Source organism: Hypanus sabinus, chromosome 10, assembly GCF_030144855.1.
Source record: "Hypanus sabinus isolate sHypSab1 chromosome 10, sHypSab1.hap1, whole genome shotgun sequence".
Lineage (NCBI taxonomy): Eukaryota > Metazoa > Chordata > Chondrichthyes > Myliobatiformes > Dasyatidae > Hypanus > Hypanus sabinus.
In genome coordinates this window covers 78108184-78120638 of record NC_082715.1, presented here as the reverse complement: position 1 = coordinate 78120638, position 12455 = coordinate 78108184, and the positions used below count along the sequence as shown (strand labels likewise).

The 12455-nt window shown below is 34.5% G+C and overlaps 1 protein-coding gene across 2 annotated transcripts in view; it reads right to left on the bottom strand.

The window, feature by feature from the left end:
• lyst (lysosomal trafficking regulator) overlaps positions 1-12455 on the bottom strand; it is a 277149-nt gene that overhangs the window by 66109 nt on the left and 198585 nt on the right. For both annotated transcript variants that reach the window (XM_059982158.1, XM_059982159.1), the window contains exons 27-28: positions 10393-10559; positions 9104-9256 (exon numbers count right to left, since the gene is read on the bottom strand). In XM_059982158.1, coding sequence (XP_059838141.1) covers positions 9104-9256; positions 10393-10559 — 320 coding nt within the window. The remainder of the gene's footprint in view (positions 1-9103; positions 9257-10392; positions 10560-12455) is intronic.

Here is a 12455-nt window from a genome sequence, read left to right as displayed (position 1 = left end):
GCTAAAATGAACTGTCTGTAATATGTTGAAAGCAGAGAATTACATTACTTTGCAAAATCCAAATTTCCCCAACTAAGTTTTAGTATCACTTCTCTTATTGGTAATTGGTTGTAATGCTAAAAAAAGCTTCAGAAAGTGATCACTAAGTAAAACTAAGCTGTTTAATCTATGTTTAGGTTACACTGTGTAGTACATAACAGGGCCAGTACATTCACAAGGTGAATACCCTTTAACCTATCTCAATGTGTTAATGTAAAAATTAAGAGGGAGAAGTTATTCTCAATGCATCACCACAAGCCTTTAAAGTAAATACTGCAGGCCCTCCCTTTAAAAAAATGTTTCCCTAAGGCTTTATTGTGAGCACATTTTCCCTTCAAACCATTTGAAATCAGCTTAAACTAAATTCCTCTTAGGGGAGATTGCAAGATAACTTGGGGCAAAAAATAAGTAAAATGAAGTAAAAGTTGCTTGAAAAGCAGTTCAACCAAATTTTTTAAATTATGCTTTGATTAGAATAAAATTCAATACAGGATTACTTTGGGTGTTCTTACAAACATAAATGCTTGAATCTGTCAGAAGAAAGCAGGTTTGATTTACAGATACAATCCTTTCATTACATATAAACTAACTGATGCACATTAAATTTCACTTGGTCGGTATCTGATCATATTTCAACACAGGTTATTTTACATGTCAGAGTTCTGGTGAGTATATGCTGCTCGTCCAACTTCTAATTACCAAACTACACTCTGATCTGCTGTAATCATTCAGTCCACAACCTACAGACTAACTTCCAAAGCTCTACAACTCATTCTCATATTATTTGCTGTTTTTATTTGCACAGTTAGTCTCCTTCTGCACTTTGGTTGTCAGATTTATGTATATTATTTCATAAATTTCATATATTGTATTTATCTCCCTGTAAATGCCTGCAAGAAAATGAATCTCAAGGTAGTATGTGGTGACATATATATATTCTTCGATAATAAATTAGAAGTGTAGAAGTATCCGGGGGAAGGGGAAGGGGGAGAGGGAGAAGATAATCATACACAAAATGCCTGTTCACCTCCCATGGTCCTCATAGTTTCAGAATCCTGCTCCTAGCACATTGGCATGGCAGAGCGCAACAAAGGTGCTGCCTCACCACAGACCGCTTGCCACACTCGAAAGAACAATTTTTGTAGCACTGCTCATTAGAGTCATTTAACGCAACAGAAGAATACACAAACATTAAAAACATTGATACAAATTGAAAAATAAATCACTTCTTCACCTCAGCAATAAACACATGCTGGAGGAACTCAGTAGGTTAGGCAGCATCTATTGAGGGGAATAAGTAGACAATGTTTTGGGCTGAGATCCATTATCAGGACTGGACAAGAAAGGGGGAAGAGGCTAGAATAAGTCAGGGGAGGGGAGGAATGCCAACTGGTAGGTGTTAGGTGAGAGGGAAGATGGATGGGTGAGGAGGGGGAGAGAGAATGGGAAAAAGGGAAGGAGGAGGGGCACCAGAGGGAGGTGATAGGCAGGTGAAAAGAGAAGGGGTTAGAGGGGAGCCAGAATAGGGAATTGAGAAAGTGAGAAGGGAGAGGGGAGAGTAATTACCAGAAATTAGATAAATCGATGTTTATGCTGTCAGGTTGGAGGCTACCCTGACAGGAGTGCTGCTCTTCCAACCCAGGTGTGGCTTCATCATGGCAGTAGAGGAGGCAATGGACACTTCGACACCTCTCCTGGCAACTGTCATATCTTATTCATTTTTATGAAAAATAATACATTTCTGTCAACTTTAAGCTTTAATTTTACTTTCCATTTTTACACCATCTCCACCTTCTTTTCTTTCTTTCTTTTTCAATCTTTTTATTGAGTTTCATATAAATATAAAAAAAACATAACATAATAATGACTAGGTTATGAATACAATAGACTTAAGATTACATTAATAATAGGATAATGATATCCTATTAAACATCAACAACAAAAAAGTACATTAATCAATCAAGTCTATATAATTATATATGAAAAAAAACAAAACTAATCATCAAAAGAAAAAGAAAAAAAAATTAGAGATGTGTGAAAGAAAATATATATATGAAACAAACACTAAACTAAAACTAACATGGGCAATAATAACAGTTTATAAGTATATGATAGTGTCAAAGAGCTCCGGAACTCCATACCTGAACAAGAATAAACAGAGAGAAGGTCTGGGAAAGGCCAAATTAATTCATATGAAAATGTCGGATGAACGGTCCCCAAGTTTCTTCAAATTTAATTGACGAGTCAAAAATAGTGCTTCTAATTTTTTCCAAACTCAGATAAGAAATAGTTTGAAAAAGCCACTGAGATGTGGTAGGAGGGTTTACTTCTTTCCAATTTTGTAATATAGACCTTCTGGCCATTAATGTTACAAAAGCAATCATTCGTCTGATTGAAGGAGAAAACTGATTACCATCCTCATTTGGTATACCAAAGATTGCAGTAATAAAGTTAGGTTGTAAATCGATGTTCCAAATTGAGGAAATGGTAACGAATATGTCCTTCCAATAGTTATGTAAAGTGGGACATGACCAAAACATATGGGTCAGTGAAGCCACTTCTGAATGACATCTATCACATTGAGGGTTAATATGAGAATAAAATCGAGCAAGTTTATCTTTAGACATATAAGCTCTATGTACAATTTTAAATTGTATTAAAGCATGTTTAGCACATATAGAAGAAGAATTAACCATTTGTAAAATTTTTTCCCATTTATCTGTTGGTATATTGTATCGAAGTTCTTTTTCCCATTGTTGTTTAATTCTATCAGACATCTCTGGTTGTATCTTCATAATCATGTTGTAAATAAAAGCAACTAATCCCTTCTGACAAGGATTTAAGGTAAAAATCAAATCTGAGAAATCTGTTGAAGTTGAGTTGGGAAAAGATGGTAAAACTTTATGTAAAAAATTTCTGATTTGTAAATATCTGAAGAAATTAGATTTAGGTAATTTAAATTTATTGGAAAGTTGGTCAAAAGACATCAAAGTACCTTCAAAAAAAAGGTCACGAAAACATTTTATACCTTTCCTTTTCCATATGCTAAAGGCTTGATCTGTCAAGGAAGGTTTAAAGAAAAAATTAAATAAAATAGGGCTATCAAGCACAAAGTTTTTCAAAGTAAAAAATTTCCGAAATTGAAACCAAATTCGTAATGTGTGTTTAATAACAGGATTAGATATCTGTTTATTAAATTTAACTAAATCAGCAGGAAGAGAAGAACCAAGAACAGAGAATAAAGAATATCCCTTTACTTCATTGCATTCCAAATTTACCCACTGCGGACACAATAATGAGTCCAAATCTAATTTCCAATACGTTAGGTTACGAATATTATTCGCCCAATAATAAAATCTAAAGTTAGGCAAAGCTAAACCACCATCTTTTTTAGATTTTTGTAATTGCCTTTTACTTAACCTGGGGTTTTTGTTTTGCCACACAAATGAGGAAATTTTTGAATCAATGTTGTCAAAAAAGGATTTAGGAATAAAAATTGGTAAGGCTTGAAATAAATATAAAAATTTCGGTAAAATCATCATTTTAATAGCATTAATCCGACCAACTAATGATAAGAATAAGGGAGACCATCTTGTAGTAAGACGTTGTATTTGAAGAAGCATAGGTAAAAAATTCAGTCTAAATAAATCTTTATATTTCTTGGTAATTTTTATACCTAAATAGGTAAAATTATCAGTAACAACTTTAAATGGAATCCTGTCATTCAATAAAGTTTGCGCGTTTAAAGGGAATAATTCACTCTTATCTAAGTTTAATTTATAACCAGAAAAACTACCAAATTGAGCCAACAAGGATAAAATAGTGGGAATAGATCTATCAAGATCAGAAATATATAACAGCAAATCATCAGCATAAAGTGATAATTTATATAATTTCTCATTACGGGTAATACCAAAAATATTAGGAGATTCACGAATAGCAATAGCTAAAGGTTCTAACGCAATATTAAATAATAAAGGACTTAAAGGACAACCTTGTCTCGTACCACGAGATAATTGAAAAAAGGAGGATCTATAATTATTTGTAAGAACAGAAGCAACAGGTTTATAGTATATTAGTTTAATCCATGATATAAAATTAGGACTAAAATTAAAATTTCTCAATGCATTAAATAAATATGTCCATTCAACTCTATCAAAGGCTTTTTCAGCATCTAATGAGATAACACATTCTGGGACTGTGGGTGATGAAGTATGAATTATATTAATCAATTTTCTAACATTAAAAAAAGAATACCGATTCTTAATGGAACCAGTTTGATCTTCTGAAATAATCTGTGGTAGTACCTTTTCTAATCTAGTGGCTAAAATTTTTGTAAGAATCTTAGAATCTACATTTAATAATGATATAGGGCAATAAGATGTACATAAAGTAGGATCTTTATCTTTTTTAAGAATTAGAGAGATAGTAACTTCATAAAAAGACTGAGGTAATCTCTTCTTAGCAAATGCATCGTTAAAGATTTCACATAACCAAGGGGAAAGCAAAGAAGAAAAAGTTTTGAAAAATTCTACAATATAACCATCAGGGCCAGGAGCTTTCCCTGAATTCATTGATGAGACAGCCTCACCTATTTCGGCCATAGAGATAGGAGCATCAAACAAGCTACGATCTTCACCAATCAGTTTAGGAATATTCAAATTGTTAAAAAAATTATCCATCATGGACAGATCACCATCAAATTCTGATTGATATAAAGATTTATAAAAATCTTGAAAAGTATTATTGATTTCTTTATGATCAGTGGTTAAATTACCGTCTTGTTTACGAATTTTAATAATTTGTCACCTGGTCGAAATAGCTTTTAATTGATTAGCTAACAGTTTACCAGTTTGATCACTGTGAATATAGAATTGAGCTCTAGTCCTAATTAATTGATTTTCAATTGAAGAAGATAATAATAAACTATGTTCCATTTGAAGCTCGACTCTCTTCTTATAAAGTTCTATGGTAGGAGTCACGGAATAAATCTTATCAATTTCCTTAATTTTATCCACTAATAAAGCAATATCTAAATATCTTTGTTTCCTTTTACCAGCGGAATACGAAATAATTTGTCCACGGATAAAAGCCTTAAAAGAGTCCCAAAGTATTCCTCTGTCAATTTCTTCAGTATAGTTTGTTGAGAAAAACAAATCAATTTGCTGTTTTATATAGGTGACAAATTCTGGGTCTTGAAGCAGAGTAGCATTAAGTCTCCAAGATCTAACATTATTGGAAAAGTCCGGAATCTTAATAGATAACTTCAAAGGTGCATGATCCGAAATAGTAATAGAATCATATTTACAATCAATAACATCCGTTAATAACCGATGATCAATAAGTAATCAATTCTAGAATAACTATGATATACATGTGAAAAAAATGAAAATTCTTTATCTTTAGGGTTCAAAAACCGCCATATTTCAGTAATTCCCGAATCAACCATAAAAGAATTAATAAGTAAGGCTGATCTATTCGGAAGAGTTCGAATAGGATTAGATCTATCCATCAAAGGATTCAAACAACAATTAAAATCTCCACCCATTATCAACATATATTCATTCAGATTAGGAAGGGAAGTAAATAAACGTTTAAAAAATTCACGGCAGTCAAAATTTGGGGCATAAATATTAACTAGAACCACTTTCCGATTGAAAAGTGAACCAGTTATCAACAAAAATCTGCCCTGTGGATCAGAAATAATTTCGTGATGTGTAAACAAAATTGAGGGGTCTATAAAAATAGACACACCCCTAATTTTAGCGGTACAATTCGAATGAAATTGTTGACCCTTCCAGAACCTAAAAAAACATTGATTATCCTCCCTCCTAATATGGGTTTCCTGTGCAAAAATAATATTAGCGTTCAATCTATGGAATACCTTAAATATTTTTTTACGTTTAATCGGATGATTTAAACCATTAGTATTCCAAGAGATAAAATTAATAGATTTATCCATCATGCCAATATTAGTTGTGTATATCATAATAGGTTAAAAAGACACATAACCCATAATTTAGGAAAAAGGAAAATAGAATCAGGAGCAACCGGAGAACATGACACCTCAACAATATTAATAATTTAAAGTTGGCCCATAAACTAAAAGCAGAAAAAAAACGCAAAAGCGTGAAAAAAGATCCCCACCCCTCCCCCCACCCTTCGAAGAAAAGCCAAGCGGCAAGCGCATAATCTAACACTAACCTTACCCCCATTTCAAGATGGCAGCTCCATAAAAAGCTTTAAAAAAAAACTATGTAACACCCATATTTAAATATAGGGTTGCAAAAAGAAAATATATGTCAATCAGAATGAGAAAACTAATATAATAAAACAATCTTTAACAAAAAAATAAACATTAAAATTTAAGAGTGTAATATACCTTTAAAAAAATTTCATATATAAATGCAAGAAAGATGACGTTTCAAAAGCAAAGACTTATGGGAAGAAGAAACGACATTTTGAAAAAGCCATCTTACAAAATATAAATGTAGATTCAACAATCTATTAAAAAAGTTTAATAATAAAAAAAATACCAAAATAGGATCAAAAAAGATTCAATAAACACTACAATATATATAAAAAAAACTAAAAAAAATTCAAAACATTCGTCCCATTTCTAAGTACAGGCAAACAAATAAATGTTTATAAAAAGCAGAGTCTTATGGGAAGAAGAAACGACATCTTGAAAAAAATAAATCATTATTACAAGACGTAGATGTATATATCTGAAACAGAAAAAAGAATAAAAAAAAATATTATAAAAGTTAAGAAAGCAACCATAAAACAGTGATAATAGTGAAAAATAAGAGCCAGACCCGTAGAACGGGATAAAAAGTTATAACCCAACTTCGTAGGTTACTTAAAATGAGATGGCACCCTCTCTCCGAGGAATCTTCAACATGACACGTAGTTCAAGTTGCACTAGAAGATCTATATTCTTCAACAAATTTCTTCGCTTCTTCCGGTGTTTTGAAAAATTGCTGACTGTTGTCGTTTAACGTAATTCTGAGCTTCGCTGGATACATTTAAGCTTGTTTAAGGCCAATCGAATAAATCTCTGCCATCACTGGTTTAAAAGCGATTCTTGATTTCATTACATCATAAGAATAATCTTCAACAATTCGGAATGAATTGGTGTTATAAGAAATCATGCCTTTTTTACGAGCTAATCGAATTAAAAGCTCTTTCTCCCGAGGATAATGAAGGCGAACAATCACCGCTCGTGGTTTATCAGACAGAGCCGAAAATCTCGCAACTCTGTGAGCGCGGTCGATAACAGGTTTGGATTGCAAACCTTCAGCACTGAAAGTTTCCCATAGTAATTTAGAGAAAAATTCAGTTAAATCACCGGACTCAACTTTTTCGGGAAACCCGATGATACGCAAATTCTGTCTACGAGATCGGTTTTCGAGATCAGTAATTTTAAACTTATACTGATCCATAGTTTTAGCATTTGACTCTACCTTCTTCTCCAACGCTTCAATTGTACGTACTTGTTCACAAATGGATTTTTCAAGAGTCGCGATCTTATCTTCATGCCGCTGAATGTCCGATGCCTGCGATTGAAGTTTAATTTCAAGCGATCTATCAGCTTCTTCAAGTTCGGATATTTTCCTGGTAAGTTTATTTTCCAAACTTGTCAGTCTGCTTCCCAATCTACCATCCAATCTGCCTTCCAGACTCGAAAGTTTAATATCCAGTTTAGCGTCCAAAAGAGTAGAGATTGCGTCGATGGATACAGGTTCCTTAGACGATTTCTTGCTTGTAGCCATTTTAAGTTTGTCGAGATTAGATCAAATATTATTTTAGGAAGAAAAAGTTAATCAAAAGTATCAACCCATGTGATTAAAATCGAAAAGATTTAATTAAGGGGTGATTATAGTTGAAAAAATGAAGAGCGCCTAAAGGCAGATGTTTACGTCGCCATCTTGAAACTCCACCCCCCCCCTCCACCTTCATACAGACCAATTCTGACTCTGAGTTAAGTAAACCTGCCCATACTCTGATCCTTTAATTCAGAACTGCACCACTTATCACTTCTCCAACCCTAAATTATACCAATCTCAATCAATTCTGAACTAGTCCAATACCCGATGGAAACAAAGTAATTCCTTATCGAGATCACAAAGCTGTTTCTGAGAATTTATTTCTGGCCATTCCTCAGGATAGTCCTAAAGAGCATAGATTCAGGATCATTGTCCTCTGTATGTTATTTAAAAGCAAAGGTCTCAGAACACAACTGTGTAAATAACCTAATGATTGTAGTTGTTTGTAATTTGTTTGATGGGTTCAGTGCTCCCTCTCTCAGAGATTCCTTCATTTAAGAAGAGAAATGATCCACTTAACGACCTTCCCGCTCACCTTTCAACTTCTAGCTTGTACTCCTTCCCCACCACCCACCTTCATATTCTGGCTCTTACCCACTTCCTTTCCAGTCCTGATGAAGGGTCTCAGCCTGAAACATCAACTCTACCTCTTTCCACAGATGCAGCTTGACCTACTGAGTTCCTCCCGCACTTTGTATGTGCGTGTGTTACTCTGACCTTCCAGCATCAGCAGATTCTCTTATGTTAATGATCAAGGGTATTTTTTAAAACTACTTGTATTTCTTCACACCCATGACTTAAAGAACTACAGCAAAGTCACAACTATTTTAAGCTTTGTGGTTTGGGCATATATAACACTTTCTTACTAAAGTTCAATTACTTGCATTGCAGCTAAATAAACCTAAAAAGTCCTAATAACTGTTTTGAGCACTTGTAAGTACCGTGAAAAGAGTTTTATATGAGAAGCTGATCAAAACATGACAAACACTTTACAGAGAAGAAGCCAGTTAGTTGCTCAATGTCCCACCTGAGTGTGGCAAGCTTCTTTCCACACACTTATACCAATGAGGCTGATTAAAATTCATCAGACCACACCAATAAAAAACAAAAATTGCAAAAGTCTTCCTGAAATAACCACAATTCATATACAATTCTAATTGTGAAAATGCTTTGTTCATTAAGCAGTTAGCCCACAATTATTTATAAAGCTAACAGTTGAAAATTACAACACTCACCAGCAATACTCTTCCTCTTCTGATGAATAGCATGGTGTTGAGTTGCAGGTAAATTGAAGGAGCTACTCATATTCTGTGCATCCTGATTAGCTGTGGTTTTGATAAATTCAATGCCACTCTGAAGGACCCGGAACTGCAGTACAACAGCCATTTCTACAAAGGACATTGATTAAATTCATCACTATACAAACAGCAGAACTTTTAATTTTTTTTTGTTCTTATTCTAAGGATCCAGCATCTGTGGCCTTCTGCCTCCAAAAACTTGACAGGCTTCTTCCCAGAATTTAAGTGAAAAAATATTTTCTTAGTTCCAATCTAATCCAATTAAATTACACCGTGCCCACCAGTTAATATTCTCTCTGCAAGACTAAACATGTCCTATTTGTTAACAAGAGAAAATCTGCAGATGCTGTAAATCCATAGATACTGCCTGGCCTGCTTAGTTCCTCCAGCATTTTGTGTGTGTTGCTCCTATTTGTTCAATTTGTCTCGGCTTCTCAATTTTATAAACCATGATTAACCTTACCTGAATCAAAGAAAACAAACTGTTATGTTTGAACATTCCTAAATGTGGGGATCTGTTTTAAGGACAATAGCATTTCAGAATACTAAAAATAAACTTAAACACCTTAACAAAATATCTCAACTATTTGTTAACACACAACTACTTTCCATCCGCCATTTACTTACAGAGTTTTAGTTCAGACCGAGCAGTACACGACAGTATTAAATAAAACCAAAGAAAGGAAAAGATGCCAACAATTAATTTGTAATAGCAAACTAGAGAGTTTCCTAGCTACAACTCCTGCATGCTATTCTTTCTAGAGTGAAGTACACAAAATACTCGAGGACCTCAGCAGGTCAGGCAGCCAAGAAGAGGAGTAATCAGAATAAGCTTTGAAGAACTCTGATGAAGAGTTGTGGGAAATTTATTTTTCTTCATAGATGCTGCCTGACCTGCTGAGTCCCTCCAGCATTTTGTGTGTGTTACTCTGGATTTCCAGCATCTGCAGAATCTTTTTATGTTTATGTTGTTTTTCTTTCTTGTGCTTCAGCAATGTTGCTAATTTACTGGTTTACAGCAGTTCCAAAATTACCAAATATGAATTTATTACAAGAATGCTTCTCCTCCTTCAGTCAAAAATTCATTCAAAAACAGGTAGCTGGGGGTCAATGTCACATGGTGGAAAAAACATATTAAATAAGTGGCTTCTGAATGTTTGGATCCTTTTATTGAACAATTTTTGTCCTGTGAAAGTCTGTATACAGTTTAAAGTTTTAGTGGTTACCTTTAGTTTTTGTATCCTTGCTGTTCTGCAGGTATCCAAGCAGTGATATTAAATCCTCTATTATGCGAAAATATGGCAAACCAGAAGAGCTGCAGTAATGGATGGTAACCGCGACCAACAGCTGCTGAATATCATACAACACCAATTTGTATTCACTCAACGGAATGCTATAATGAAACAGTATTATTAAATACATTTAGCAAAGCAAGACAACTCTAAGGCAGGATTATAACAAAAATTACTACTTATAAAACTAAATAAAAACCTCTATAATAAAGTTTTTTTTTAAAAAGTAGATAATTAATGAATGGGATTGCTGAAGCCAACTAGCTGAGATACTAGGGTCAAACTAGTTCAAGCTTATTGTCATTCAACTATATCTATATACCACCAAATGAAGCAACATTCTGATGGACCAAGAAGTACAACATAATACATATTAACTTGTATACAACACAAGGTAATACTACCAGGATAACTTGAATTGATATAATAGTCCAATCAGAAAAACATTCCATAAGTCCTTTTGGAAACAGACAATGCTACTTGCATCACTGTTGAGAAATATTCAATGCACACACAACTATTTATGGTTAACAGGGAAGTGAATCCAAATTGGCTGAAGGTTGCTTACTGTGATTTCAGAATCTCGATGAATTTTTCATTTGAAATGCCTGTCAAATACTTCAATCTGGTTTTTTTTTGTACTTACAAGCTGAATTCTGCCATTATTGACAGACAGACAGGAGGGAATGCAACTGGGAAAGAGAAAATGAGGAGGCAAGGTGGGAGGAAGCAAAGCAAGAGAGCTGTCAATAATCTTGCGGGTAATGGATATCTGCTTCTCAAGATACCTACAACCATGTCCACTATGCCTCCTGCCTAGACCCAACCTCCTGTAAGGACTCCATTCCATTTGCTCCAATGATAAGACACTAGAGTGCCTTGACATTGGTGCTTCTGAAATTCTTTCACCCACTCTCTTCTCAAACAGAAGAAAAACAGTTCCCCAGTCCTTAACCGCCATATCCACCGAATCAACCTTCTCAATTTTTACTAGCTACCACAAGATTCTACCACTAGGCACATATTCCACTTTCCTGCCAGCATTTTGAAGGGACCATTCCCTTCATGATTCCCTGATCTGCTCTTCTGATTCCATCTACTACTGTCCATATTATGTCACTTCCTCATGCAACTGTAGGAGATACGTACTTTCATCTCTTTCAAATTCCCATCAGACAAGTATAAAAACTGGATCTCCAGTTAAAATATGGTTCACTTGCACTTCATCCATTCTAGTGTACAACATGGCTACAAAATGTTTACAATAAGGATTCCTCTATGTTTGAAATGACCAAGCAGATTGGGAGATTGCTTTCTGTCTGCTTGCATTTAGACTGTAGGGAGAACCCTGAACTTCTGGTTGCCTGCCACTTTAATTCTCCTACATCATTATAATATACCCAAAGCAAGTTTCAGGAACACTTCGTTTTCTGTCCGGATAAGCTGCAGTTTTCAGTGGCCAATATGGAATTAACCAACTCTAGATAACTTGCTTTTTCATTTAATCTATGTTAGAAATGGCCATTTCTGCACATCGTCATTTTGGCTCAGTTTATTTTTAACATGTTTGTACGGTCTGGCTTGCTGGGCATGTCACACAGCTATTCTATTAGCAAAATATTAAACAAAGTATAATCTGATCTTAACAGCTACATTTATTTATTTGGTCTCACACTTTAGATATTCCCTTTGTTCGACTCATCCCTCCCCACATTCTCTGTTGGTGTTCACTTGTGCCCTGTTTGATTAGCTTTATTGTCACTTGTACATTGAAACATACAGTGAAATGCATCATTTGCATCCAGTCAAATCAGTGAGGATTGTGCTAGGGACAGCCTGCCAGTGTCACCATGCATCCAGCACCAACATATCATGCCCGCAACTCACTAATCCTAAACATACATCCTTGGAATGTGGGAGTTCTGATGAAGGATCAAGGCCCTGAAATGTTATCCGTTTTTCTTTCCACAGATAATCCCAGATCTGTTAAGTGTTTT